Source organism: Hyaena hyaena, unplaced genomic scaffold, assembly GCF_003009895.1.
Source record: "Hyaena hyaena isolate Hyena2069 unplaced genomic scaffold, ASM300989v1 scaffold_131, whole genome shotgun sequence".
NCBI lineage: Eukaryota > Metazoa > Chordata > Mammalia > Carnivora > Hyaenidae > Hyaena > Hyaena hyaena.
Window position 1 is genome coordinate 1,143,520 of NW_024080761.1, and position 14,178 is coordinate 1,157,697.

At 49.4% G+C, this 14,178-nt stretch overlaps 1 protein-coding gene across 1 annotated transcript; it reads right to left on the reverse strand.

The window, feature by feature from the left end:
• Positions 1 to 312: 312 nt before the first annotated feature.
• Positions 313 to 8,633, reverse strand: CUNH20orf202 (chromosome unknown C20orf202 homolog). The gene is made up of 3 exons (XM_039237713.1): positions 8,603 to 8,633; positions 4,096 to 4,238; positions 313 to 546 (listed from the first exon to the last, which is right to left on the reverse strand). The coding sequence occupies exons 1-3, from the start codon at positions 8,631 to 8,633 to the stop codon at positions 313 to 315; spliced, it is 408 nt and encodes a 135-aa protein (XP_039093644.1).
• Between the last annotated feature and the right edge of the window lie 5,545 nt (positions 8,634 to 14,178).

Sequence of the window (14,178 nt, forward strand, 5' to 3'; positions counted from 1 at the left end):
TTTGTCTTGACAATCACCCTGTGAGAAATGCCCAAGGGCAGGATTACTGCTTGTGATTTCAAAGCATGTTCACACGTGACACCTTATTTGTGCCCTACAAAAACCCCCCGATGAGGCAACTGAAAAGGAACCGGTGGCACAGACAAGTTGAGTGATGGATTTAGGGACGCATAGCAGATGAGGGCAGAGAGGAACCCAGAGCCCTGGCTCCTTGACTCCCGTTCCAGTGCTCTGCCCCATCAACATCACAGTCAGAAGCTTGGACAAACAGAGGGGAGAGTTCAAGCCCGGACTCAGTCCTGGGCAAGCTGGTCAAGGGAGGGAGCTTCGCCGGCTGTCTGCCCCTTGGAGGAGCTGGGCCAGCCCCTTAGAGGAGCTGGGGTGGCGGCCCCTGCTTTCGGAGCCTGCTCGAGCTCTGATGGGGGACGTCCCTCTGCTGGACCTGGCATCCTCCCAGTGAGCGCTCTCAGCGCGCAGCTCCTCCAGGACACTGTGAAGGTGCCTCAGGGTGAGCAGGAGCCTCTGGTCTTGAACCTGCATCTCAGCCTAGGAGAGAGAATGAGGGTGAGGGGTGCCCGGCAGTCCCCAGAAAGCCCGTTCCCCTCACTGTCTCACTGGACACAAACCCACAACCTCACAGAAACCCTGTCCGCCAAAGCCTCAGTTTCTTCATCTGCAAGGTGGAAAGTCAATTATTTACCTTGCAAGGCTCTTAGGAGGACTGGATGAGTTAGCCCAGGCTCTAGAATACAACATACACAACTACCAGGCTCTGTGATCATCATCATCATCATCATCATCATCATCACCACCACCAGTGTTGAAAGCTATTCTTATTAACAGCCCTGCTCTATGCTTTAATCCTCACTGCAACAGACAAAGCACTCTATAGGTACTGAAGGGAAAGTGACTTCGAATGAAAACAAGGTGGAGTAAACTCTGCAGGTGGGCAGGAGACCTTCAGAACAGCGATTCTCAATGTAAGGTCCAGGGAACCCTTGGATCCCAAAAACCCTTTCAGGGGGTCAGGGAGGTCAAAACTACTTTCACTACAATAGTAAGACACGATTGGCCCTTTCACTTCCATCTTGTTATGAACATATAGTGGAATTTTCCAGAAGCTACATGACGTGTGATGTGGGATCTGATTGCATGCATAAGCGGATAAGAGAATCCAGCAGTTTTCTATTGTAATAAGCTTACTATTTTTTTTAAGTTGTATTTATTTTGAGAGAGAGAGAGAGAGAAAGAGAGAGAGCACGAGTGGGAGAGAGGCAGAGAGAGAAGATCCCAAGCAGGCTCTGCACTTCCAACATGGAGCCTGACGCGGGACTCAAACTCACGAACCGTGAGATCATGACCTGAGCTGAAGTTAGTCGCCCTACCAACCAATCCACCCAGGTGCCCCTACAATTGTTTCTTTCTTTCTTTCTTTCTTTTTTTTTAATGCATTAAGTAAACACTTAGCATTTCTCAGTTTGGGTTTCTCATTCTGTCATCGCTGGTCAGTGTAACTCACATAATAAGATGTTAAAACTTCACTTTTCTGACCAGGTAATGTTTACACGCAATACAAGATTGCAAAGCTACAAAGGGGCATGTGGTGAAAAGTTTCCCTGGAGTCATCCCACCCCATGCTGCAATTCAGTCTGCTCCCCCAAAAGGCACCACTGGGAATGGCGTCCCTTCTGTCTGTCTGTCCGTCTGTCTGTCTCTCCAAGAGATGATTATTAACACTATTTCGGGTTGCCTGGGTGGCTCAGTCGGTTAAGCGCCCGACTTCGGCTCAGGTCATGATCTCACAGTCCATGAGTTCAAGTCCTGTGTCGGACTCTGTGCTGACAGCTCGGAGCTGCAGACTGTTTCGGATTCTGTGTCTCCCTCTCTCTGCCCCTCCCCCACTTGCTCTCTGTCTCTCTCTCAAAAACAAATAAATATATATAAAAAAACATTATTTCTCCATTAGGATAGTATTTTGTTTTCATGACAAAATTAATTACGTCACAAATGTGAATTTAAAGCCTATTTCCTACAGGCGAGCAGTAGTAGTACCAACAGAGTGGATAAAGGGAAAATCACCGCCCGAGAACACGGGGGCTCCCCAGGCTGCAATGTGAGTGGTAGCAGGGCCACCCCTTTAATGTTGGGGGAAACCTGAAGTCTGTGTTTTCTTAATTTTAGGGTTTTCCTCCTACACGTTATCATCCAACCTTTAGCACCAGCTCCCAGAGGCATGCAGCATGGAAGCAAGTGTTAAGGGAGGTGGTAGACTCAATGCCTTTGGACTTGAGGGCCGGAAACCCTGAGCAAACTGGCTTCAACAGGAGAGAGGAGTCCCATTCACAGGGTGAGACGTCCTGTGGGCTGAAAGTCTTTCCTGCCTCTGAAATGAATGCCCCTTAGTCATCAGACTGGTTTGCTTGGTCACAAGATGGCTATAGTTGTCTCCCCTCTTTTAGATCTCACCAGATGTTTGGGGCTTCTGGGATCCCCATCACGTCAGGGCCATGGAAGGAGGGAGAGCCCTGGGTGTTACCAGTTTGTTCTCTCTGCTGCCTCAAGTCACTGTCCAATGCTGATCCTTCCCTGGTGGTCAAGTGGAGCCTCTTGGCTGGGCTCCAGAGGTGTCGATATGGAGTTATGTAAATCCACATGACAGAGGATAAAATGGGCTCGACTGGGCAATTTACAAGACTGGGATCAGCAGGTGGAGACTCAAGGTTCCTATCTCTTGGCATCATGTGGAGGGAGGTGCTTGGGCCGGGGAGGCTGTGCCCTAGGTGGGCTTCCTCCAGCCCTGTTTGGTTTTCCTGTTTACGTGGTGAGAGAGAGAGGTGCCTTATCAGATGGAAAATGGACCTTTGGGTTCAGGCACCAAACAGACTCAGTGTGGGTGCCCAAGGTTTAGAGGAGCATGGAGAAGGCCCCTGCCCAGCCTCGGGATCTCTGGGGATTGTGAGAAGCTGCAGCTCCCACTGATGGAGTCCCATGGTCCCATGAGAAGCCCTCCTGGGTCAACCTCTCTCACTGGGGGTGAGGACAGGGTTGGGTCCCAGCTCGTCTGTCACCTGGCAGCCGAGAAAGGTCATTTTTGGACAATCCCACCTGTCTCTCCCCTGACTGAAAAGCTGGCCTATTGGGATCCAAACCTTGGGTGCCTTCTGAGATTCCTCAAACCCCTTCTTTCTCTCTCTTGGCTGGTGTCCCCATGCGTTTGGGGGCATACCCCTGGTTTTGGACTTGGATAAAACAGCACGCAGAGGGGCATAAGGCCTGGCTTCCTGAGCCGCCATGAAGGAACCAAGTAACATAATCCATAAATTCAGGAGGGGTAATGCCCACAGGGTGGACTTTTACCCACAGGAAACAGGAGACAGGAGGGAGCCGGGCAGGTCGAGTTCCACCTCTCCCCCTCTCTCCCCCAGGGTGCAGATCCCCTTTAACTCCTGCATCCTGCAGAGGAGCCGGCTGCCTCTTGAGGTTCCTTCCAAAGTGGTGGCCTGCTTAGCGACACAGTGCATCGCCTCCCATGGCATCGCTCTTTGCCACCTCCCCCTATTTCCCTCGCTCTCACCACTCTGGGCTGCGCCTCCTCGTGTGGGTTTCTGCTCTCTAGAGGGCCCGGGTGAGGACACTGGGTGTGCTCTGCGTCCACCCGGGGGAGGATTGTGCTAGCCAAGCAGACACTAAGTGAATCACACCCGTTTCCTTACCAGACTGTGACAGTAACCCCTGCAATGTCGCTACTATTGTCCTCTCATTTTAATGGTAAGGAGACTGAGGCTCACGGAAGTAAAGCCACTTGCTAGAGGCACACAGCAGCAGGGCTGGGCACACTCCCAGGACTCGGTGTAATTCTAAGGCCAGTCTGGCCAGCACTGCACCCACGGCCTCCTCCTATGTAGGCCACGACCTACTTACGCCAGCACCTGGGACAGCGATTATGCACTTCACGGCTGGTATCAGAGGGGAGCCTGAGTGGCCTATGCCCTGGTTGGGGCTTCTGCCCCAGACAAGGGGCCCTAGGAAGGGGGCGCAGGGAACCTGGGAAGATACGGGCAAAGTTGTCAGGTACAAAGACATGCAAGGTCTTACCAGCTCCTTTCTCAGCCACTCCAGGGTCTGCCCAAGGCTTGGGGTTGGCTCCTCTGCTGTCTTCATCTCAGCGTCCTTGGAGGAGACCTTGACACTGACCTGGTGATGGGCCCGAGGGGCCTTTGATCTGTGTGATCTCCTACCTGCTTCAGGCAAGGAGCAGGGGCTGCCTAAGTCACTGAGGATAGAGTTAATGAGAGCAGGGAGTGGCTTACGTTGGAAAGTGTAGTTGTTTTTTTTTTTTTAAAGGGCTTCAGTGCTCTGAACAGTATAAGGAGGGAGGGAGAGAGGCCACTGGGGTATGGGCACCAGTGCCCAGTGGATCCAGAATCCTAGGTCTGATGCCAACAGGATCACAGTGACTATAGAGCTTTAAATGATAACAATTATTAATATTTTATTAATTATTAATTAATAATGATGAAACTAGGTGCCTCTTTCTGAAGGCTTGATTTGCTCTAAGTGGTTTACATGTACTGATCCCACATGGGGCAGATAATGCATCTGTGTCCCTAATGCCCTCCCTCCTTCCTCAGCTCTCCAGAGAGTCTAGAAAAAGGAAAATCTTCACTTCCCGGGTCCCCTTGCTTCTGGGGTGTCTTTACCACCCATTTCTAGAAAAGGAGATCAAAGCAGACATTTGCGTTAGACTTCTAGGAAAACTTACCTTCCTGATACAGGAAAAAAATGTCAGTGAAGCTCCCCTTGGACTCCTGCTTTCTTCCCAGTCCTTCATCCTGGAATGTGGATGTGATGCCTGGAGCTTGGCAATCCCCTTGCAACCTAAGGCAGAGATCGAAAAAATTGTGGAGACATTAGAAACCACTGAGTCACAGAATCACCAACAGCATCTGCCTCTCATGTGAGACAATAAAACCTCCTTTTTAATTGGGCAAACCCAGGCCAACAGACACACCGTTTATTCTTCACAACACACTGTGAAGTGGGTATACTTCAGTTGTTTCTTTCAACAAACACTTACTGAGTGCCTACTATGTGCCAAGTTCTGCTCTTGGCTCTGGGGATGTGTCCCCGAATCAGATATCCTGGAGCATGTCATCATGGATGGAAAACACAGTAATCAAATTAATATTATGATGGAAATAAACAGGATCTATTCCCACATAGAGTTTAATAGTTTATTCTATCCACATGAACAAGGTACCCCAAACGAAGAACTAACACTGTGGTCCCAGATAAAGAGCTAAGGGGACCAGCAAAACTCAACCCATTTCAGAGGGACTTGCCCTCAACCCAGGCTGCACAATCTGTCCACAAAGCTTCCCTACAGAGGACTTCAGAATTTGGAATTGTGAGATGCACAAGGAAACCATTAACCGTAAGTGAGAGTCAGTAGACGCCATCCACAGCAGGCTTAGGCCCCTCTTTTCTGAGAAACTCCAGATGAAGGTAACAACAAAGTATTTTGAAAAGAGTTAACTTCGTACAAGAAAGAATAAAAACATAAGGAAAAAGCACGATGAAAAAGGCAGATTCAGAGGGTGCCTGGGTGGCTCAGTCGGTTAAGCATCCAACTTCAGCTCAGGTCATGATCTCACGGTTGGTGGGTTTGAGCCCCATGTGGGGGGGAGCTTGTTTCAGACTCTGTCTCTCTGTCTCTTTCACTCTCTGCCCCTCCCCCACTCACACTCTATATCTCTCTCTCAGAAATAAACATTAAACAAAATTTTTCTTATAAAAAGGCAGGTTCAGGGCACCTGGGTGGCTCAGTTGGTTAAGTGTCCAACTCCTGATTTTGCCTCAGGTCATGAGCCGAATAAACAAACCTTAAATAAATAAACATTAAAAATAAGTAAACAGTAAAAAGAGGTGGGTTCAAAAAAGAACTAAATAGAATTTGTAGAAGTAAAAATGAAAGCAAATGTGTATAAATCAAAGAAAAAAAGAGTGCACCTTCAGAGTAGTCCCAGAAAACAGAGCTAGGGGAGTGAGTACAGGGCCTAGGGAGGCGCGCTGGGCCAACTCCGTACAAGGAAAGTACTGCACAGAATTCTTCCAAGCTGGCGTTCAGCGGAGTGGGGAAGCACAGCCTGGATACTGAGGAAAGGGGAGGAGCTCCACTGGCTTGGAGGAGGGACCTGGGGCTCCTTGCAAGCATGAGATGCACCAGGCAGGAAAAGGGGGGTCATATAGGAAGCCAGGACACCTGGGTTCTAACCCCAGCTCTACTAAACTTTGTATATGAACTTGGACCTCATCCTTTCCATCTTAGGTATAATGAGATTCAAAACAGTGGGGCGCCTGGGTGGCTCACTTGGTTGAGCGTCCGACTTCAGCTCAGGTCATGATCTCACGTTTCGTGGGTTCGAGCCCTGCGTCAGGCTCTGTGCTGATGGCTCAGAACCTGGAGCCTGCTTTGGATTCTGTGTCTCCCTCTCTCTGCCCCTCCCCTGCTCATGCTTTTTTTTTTCTCTCTCTCTCAAGAATAAATAAACATTAAAAATTTTTTTTAAATTACTGAGATGCTAAGTGACCTTCTGCCTATAACGTAGGTACCATTGTTATCTGCACTTCATAGTTGGTAATAGATAGATCCTATTATTAACCTCTTTTATAGATGAGGAAACTGAGGCTCAAAGAGGCATGGAATTTCCTAGGATCAACCTAGCAGGTAAGCAACCGGGTGGGAACTAGAACCTGTCCTCCCTGACCTGCATGGGAGGGTCTTGCTTGATGTCTCAAAGTAGTGGGGGGTCGTGCAGGGGCTCAAGCCAAGCCATGTGCTGTCCCCCTGGGCAGGCCTCGTAGGTTCTCTGCCTGACACAGTAGTGGTATGAATAGGAGCACTCGGCCCTTAGAATCTCACACTCTGTCCTTGGCCTTTAGCATGGATGCCTGATTACCCTGGAAAGCCATTTCTCATGGTTACCTTGTTTTGATGCACTTTCACCGATTTTAAATCCCACCCTCAAGATTCAGGTTCCTAGCACATTTTACTTCACAGGCTCTGCAAGGCTTGGCACACAGGGATACGTTTGGTAGAGCCAGGAGGCCTGCAAAGGGTAAAGCTTACATCCCTGAGTGGGGGGAAATGTCTTCACTGAATACAAAAGCCAGAATGGCCATCCATTTGTCATCCACAGGCAGCTAATAACAGGGCCTCCGTGAGCCAAACCCTACACTGGGCATTGTGGGTATTTAGTGGCGATCAAGAAAGACCTTGCACCAGACTCTGGGGCTTATAAGAAGACCCATTAGCAATCAGGTTGTTCAAAAATTGTTTTCTATACTACAAGAATGGCATAGATATAGATACAGATATAGATCTACAGAGAGATATAAATTAGATATAGATATAGACATACAAATAGACATAGATACAGATGTAGCTATAGACACAGACATAGACAGATATTGAATGAATGGATGAATGAATGAATGAATGAGTGAATGAATTTGAAGATGAAGAAATGGTGCTCCCCTGCAGATGTGAATTGGCCACACAAGTCGGCAGCTGTGGCAAAGCAAGGTGTCCCTCAATATCCCTTCTTCCATTCACACACAGCAAAAGACTCCATTCCAAGATTCCCTGGCAGGTAACTGTGGCCACGTGATTAAATCCTGGCTGATGGGATATGAAGGGAACTGAAATGTGCAATTTCTGGGTTGTGCCTTAAAAAGAAGGCGGAGGAAGGTTCCTGCCCCGTCCCCTGGTCCTCCTCCCTCAGATTGGACATAGTCAGTGGGCGGAAGGGCTGAAGGTGGAGCAGCCATCTTGGACCACAAGGTAGAAGATGGCAGAGCAACAAGATGGAAGGAACCTGGGTCTCTTGTGATTGGAGAAGCCACCAGCCAGCCTTAACTGTGAAGTATACTTTAACATGAGAGAGAATTCAGTTCTGTTTTATTGAAGCCACGATTATTTGGGGTCTCTTTATTACAGGAGTCAAGCCAGTGTCCTAAAAATATAACAGCAGGAGCCAGGCCCTTGGTTTCCCTCGCCAGGTCCTTTCCATAATCTCCCCTCCCCCCCATATATTTTATTTCCTTACACATGTTTTCTCGTTCATGACCTGCTCGGCTCCTCTGGGAAGGCCATAGTGGAGGGAGGGTGTCTTTGATGCTCACTGGGCAGAGAGGGAGCTTGAGAGGCAAGAATACGAGATGACCTGCCCCGAGGTACATGAGCAGTTATCCCCAGCTCTTGGGTGGGGCAGGTGGGCTCGAAGATACCATTTAGCTCTTCCTCCAGGCCTGACCCCTAGGGCCCGACCCCTACTCACCCTTTGGGGCTGTCCTTTCGTGTATCCTAGGCACCTTTGTCTTCATCCCCAATTTTCAAAATCCAAATGAGGTGGGAGTTTAGCAGAGAGAAGCGTCTGCACTGTGACAGCCCACAAGCCCTCCACGCCCCCATTCCACCAGGCAAGCACACGCGAGCACCCGACCACTTGAGTCACGTGCACCTCTTTCTGAGCACACCTGGGCACAGAGTGTCCTGTGCAGGGTATACTAGCCCCCTGGTATACAAGTGCCTGACACACACCTGTCCCGTGCCCGGGTGTCCAGTACACCATCCTACATCCCTACCTCCTAGGTCAGGGGAGTGTGGCCCCTGCCCCCGATGAGGTGGTGGAGACTCTGGTGAAGCAGAATGGGACAGTGGGAAGAAAGTCCCTTGACCTTGACCCAGGCTGGCCTTGGATGAGACTCCGAGGCAAGTTGTCTGATTGTTCCGAGCTCCGGTTCCCTCCCCCGGTGACTGAGCTCCAGCTCTAAGCTGTCCTGGGACCAGGGAACGTGACCCAGCTCGGGGACTGGTGGCACGCAGGAGGTGCTCCACTGAGGCTCCACTTCCTTTCTTCCTGGGCCCACTCTCCCCCAAGCAGGTGCTTTAAATACAGCTAACCCAGTACCTCCGGGGCCGGGAGCCTGTGCCGGCCTGGGGAGAATGGCGCGTGGATGAGAGAAGACGAGGTCTCCGTCCGAGTTGCCAGGTGGAGGGGCTTACTTTTGCAGAGCCTGGGGATATGAGCCTCCATTCCCCTTCTTTTTTCTCTTCAGGGTAGGGAGAAATCACAGCATCCAGGTTTTTCACTCCCCAAGACCAGGAGCTTCAGACTGATCAGGTGGAGAGGCAGAGCTGGCTGAAGAGGGGTGTGTGTGGGAGGGGGGTGTGGACTCCCCCCCTACACGGCCACCACCTCATTTCCTCCAATCCCTGAACAGTGTCCCATTACCGTGAAATCAGAGCCACTCCATACAAGCATCTGAGTTCCAGGAAAACCAGGTGAGGTTGGTACTAGAGGCTAAATATAAAACACGTGAACAAACCCAAACACCAGAACTCAGCAGGGTGGCCAGAGATTGACAAAAGTGAATGCTGTGGGGGACCGTAGGTCATGGCCGATCAGCCCTGGAACTTGAAGTCTGTCTGAGATCCCCAGATCAATACGGAGGTCAGAGGCCCTCGGTTCTGGTTGTACTTCTACAAACCCTCAGCGTGACCGCAGACCATCTCTTTTCTCTTCGGCACTCGGCGAATTGTTCCAAACGTAAAAACGGGGATAATGTTCTGATGGGGGGGCGCCTGGGTGGCTTAGTCGGTTAAGCGTCCGACTTTCGCTTGGGTCATGATCTCGCGGTTCATGGGTTCGAGCCCCACGTCGGGCTCTGTGCTGACTGCCAGCTCAGAGCCTGGAGCCTGTTTCAGTCTGTGACTCCCTCTCTCTCTGACCCTCCCCTGCTCATGCTGTCTCTCTCTCTCTCTCCTAGAAATAAATAAAACATTAAAAAAATAAATTCTGATGGGACCCAGCACAGCGGTTATGAGCACTGAGTTGAGGTTTGGATTTGAGTTCAAGGTCTGTGGGTCTGTGGGCAAGTAATCAACTTCTCTGGGCTTCAGTTTCCTCACTGTAACATGGAGGATAATAGCATCTATGTGATAAGGTGGTTAAGGTGATTAAGTGGGTTCATATTTGTAAAGCACTTAGAACAGTGTCTGGCATTTGGGGAGGGTTATGTAACCATTTGTCAAACACACAAGTAATTCATTACGATTATCTCTGCGTCTGTTAAATGTTATTATATCTTCCAGGAACACTTTTCCTTCCTCCTTCCTCCCAGCAAAACCTCAATCTTACCTGGGTTATTCTTTCATATCTCCCCCCAGACGCACTACAGGCTGTTTCCAGAGTTTTCTCACTTGGATCGGTATTTTTTTCAAACTTCAGCCACTCATGCACTTTCTTCTCAATTTTTGCCTGCTACCTCCACAGTGATTTATTTATACTGTATTTGTCTTTAAACCAACTGTATTAGAGAGGAATAGTTCCTCTGAACGACAGAAAATCCCATCTGATAGTGTTTATATAAGATAGGAGTTTATTTCTCTCACAAATACAAGTTTGGGGAACTCTCCCAGGCTGGTTGTTCCATGATCATCTGGGATCCAGGTTCCTTCAGTTTTGTTTCTCCTCTATCCTAACGGGCTTCTACCTCATGGTGCAAGATGGCTGCATAAGCCCCAGGTATCAGGTCTCCATCCTGGCAGCAGGAACAACAAAAGAGAAGAAGGAGGGCATACCCACTTCCTTTAAGAACACTTAACACATGGAGCGCCTGGGTGGCTCAGTTAAGTGTCTGACTCTTGATTTGGGCTCAGGTTGTGAGATCAAGGCCGGTGTCAGACTCTGCGCTGGGCATGAAGCCTGCTTAAGATTCTCTCCCTCTCTCTCTCTGCTTCTCTCCCCTTCGGCTCCTCCCCCGCTCTCACATGTGTGCATGCTCTCTCTCAATACCCCCGCCCCCCCCCAATGCATTTTGCCAACACACTACCTCTCTGATAGTCTAATGGCTTACTGTCCACTTGGTCACATCTAACTGCAAGGGAGGCTGGGAAATGGAATCCTTACTCCAAGAGGACCCCTTCCCCTTGAATCTGGCCTAGACTGTGACCTGCACTAAAGCAACAGAATGTAGTAGAAGTGACCGTGGGCCTGTTCCAACCTTCAGCTTCAAGAAGCTCTAACAGCTTCTTCTGTCTGCGGGGGAAAGTCGAGGGCCATATCAAATCTCTGACCACCTTGAGACCACCATTGTGTGAGGAAGCCCTAGCTAATTACCTACTGACCGTGTGGAAGAGAACAGAAAAATCCGGCTGATTGACACCTGACGGGGAGAACCAAGTCCCACATACATGCTTATGTCTGAGTGTTTCCGGCCAGCTCCCAGCTGTCTGGACCACTCCAGCCAACACCATGGAGAGCAGGATTGAGCTGTCCCTGCCGAGCCCAGCCCAAGCTGCGAAACTGAGCAAATATATGGTGATTTTCTATTCGGCTGTTACGTTTTGGCATGGTTTGTTACACGGCAACATGTAACTAAAACATATTTATCTACGGAACACCTAAAATCATGTTATGCACCATTACCCTTTGAAAAATTCTAGATTAAGTGATCCTCTAATGTTCTAGAAGAACTCTCGTGCTTTCTCAGACTCAGTATCACCGGATAGATGCACAAACAGGAAACTAACTGAAAACTTTGTGGCACGTCAACACGACCACAATAACCTCCTGAAGGGTCTCTGTTTTCTCTCTTGTCCCCTTGCACCTGGGAGCCGCCAAAGAGAGAACGTTCTTAAAATGCAGATCTGATCACAGCACTCTCTGGCTGATCACTCACTGCAGTGGGCAAAAGGGGTATTCTCAGGTTCAGCTACACACTCAGATGCAACAGAAGACCCTGAGCCACACTTGACGTTGACCTACTCTGAAGGATATAGGACAGGAACCTTAGCTTGCTGGCAAGGCACTCAATGAATGCCAGCACCAGGCACTTCTCTCCATGGGGGTCCTTGCTGCCAACCCGGCAGACTAAAGCACAGGTACCAGGAGATGAGATCCCAACAGTGAGAGCAGGAGCCATCCTGACTTAAAAGCTTCATGCCTCATGGGAGCCAATATGGGACATTTATTACAATTAATGAACCAATACATTATTATTAGCTAATGTCCACGCTTACTCAGAGTTCCTTGGTGTTTACCTAGTGTCCATTTTCTGTCCAGGATACCACTAGGGAAACCACACTACCTGTCTCTTTAGGCTGCTCTTGGCTGTGACAGTTTCTCAGGTGTTCCTTGTTTTTGATGACCTTCACAGTTCTGAGAAGTGGTGGGGCGTTTTGTAGAACGTCCCTCAATTGTGATTTGTCTGATGTGCCTCTCATAAGTAGACTGGGGTTGTGGGTCATGGGAGGAAGAACGCAGAGGTAAAGGGCCATTCTGTTGACATTCAATCAAGGGTACACGCCAGCAACGCGATTTGTTGATGTTGACCTTGAACATGTGGCCGAGGTAGTCAGTGTGTCGTGCTTCTCCCCTGTAAAGTTACACTCTCTTCCTACTGTGCTCCCCAAAAGCCACCATGCTCAGCCTACACTTAACTGGGGACTTATGTTCCCCCTCCTTGGGGGTGGAGTATCTACACCTTTGAAATTTTGTGTGGGAGATGGATCACTTCTTCCCCTTTTCTCATTTGTCATACTCTACGTTTATCATCCAATAGTACTTTATTTTATTTGATCAAGATTGTTCAGCTTTCGAAAGCTCTTTCAGCTGCTCCCTGTACCCCTTGACACACCCCATCATTGTGTGTGAGTGTGTGTGTATGTTTATGTATTGTGTGTGTGGGTATTTTTTGTTTGTTGTTTTTTGTTTTTCTTTGTATTGTATTCCTTCCTGGCACTCTAAGGCACTCTCTGCTCATCTTGTATATGTCTTCTTCCAGGCCCAGCATCAGCTGTCTCTCCCTGGTTCCTTACGTTGGCAAACGAGATAGAGGCGTTGGCGAACGAGATAGAGGCAGCTGATAGAGACAGGACAGGTACACCTGTGTACTCACCTGGGTGCACACACATATTTACAAACATTTCTATATGTACTCTTCTGCATCTAAATTAAGCTACTCATGAGTTCATACTCCTGATACCTCCAATTCTCATCAATTACCATATGGATCATTCCAGCCTCTTCCTCAGGGGTCATTTTTATCACGGCAATGTTGCCTAGTAACATAGTGGACATATGTTTATCTGTTTCCAAGGAAACAGAGCTAGATAGTTAACCAAAGGTCAAATTCTCATGCAAAAGAGGAAAAGGTTTTGTTAACCCTTTCCTCCCGTGGGCGGATCGGGTGGCTCCCACTGCCCCGCGGGTGAGAACAAGCTTTGGCCCTCAAGCTCTGGAGTGACCTGGCTTGCTGGCGGTCCACCCTCATCTCCCTGAATGTTCCTCATGGCAACCACCCTGGTTCCGCCAAGCCTCACGCCACCCTCCTTCTTTCCCAGGGCTTTTGCTCAGACCAGTCCCTCTGCTGGGCAGGACTCTTTCCCCTGCCCTCTTTACCTGGCTGCCCCTCTTCATCCTGTGGATCTCAGCCCAATCCTGTCTTCCACACGGGAGCCATCGCCGTCTCCCGGACAAGGTCAGCACCTTGCCCTTGCCGCAGGCTTGCACGGCACTATGCACTTTGGCTCTGCGGCGCGTGAACTGTGGAACTAGTGTGACATCTCCTCCTTTTCTCCCACTAGAATACGAGCACCTTGAGGGTAGGGCTGCCGTTTACCTAGTTCACCAGTAGATAACAGGTGCTCAGGAAATACTCGCCCATTTTCCGCTTTCTTTATCTAATAGATATTTATCAAGAACCTTCTACGTGTTGGCCCCTTTTCCAGTCTCTGGGGATACAGGAGAGAGGGAAGCAGGCAAAGCTTTTGCCCCTCGACACTCATTTTTTCGTGGGGATGACAAAAACAAAGCAATAGGCTCCTGTCAGGAGCAGGTAAATGCTATGGAGGAAAATTCAGAGTGAAGGAGTAAAGGGTGCCAGGGCACTGCTAGGTTTTTAAATGTTTCTTTATTTTAGAGAGAGTGGGGGAGGGGCAGAGAGAGAAAGAGAGAGAGGGGGAATCCCAAACAGGCTCCGCGTTCAGCATGCAGCCCCATGTGGGGCTCGATCCCACGACCTTGGGAGCATGACGTGAGCCAAAATCGAGTCGGCCGCTCAACCGACTGAGCCCCCCAGGCCCCCCGGCACTGCTAGTTTTATTTTTTTTTT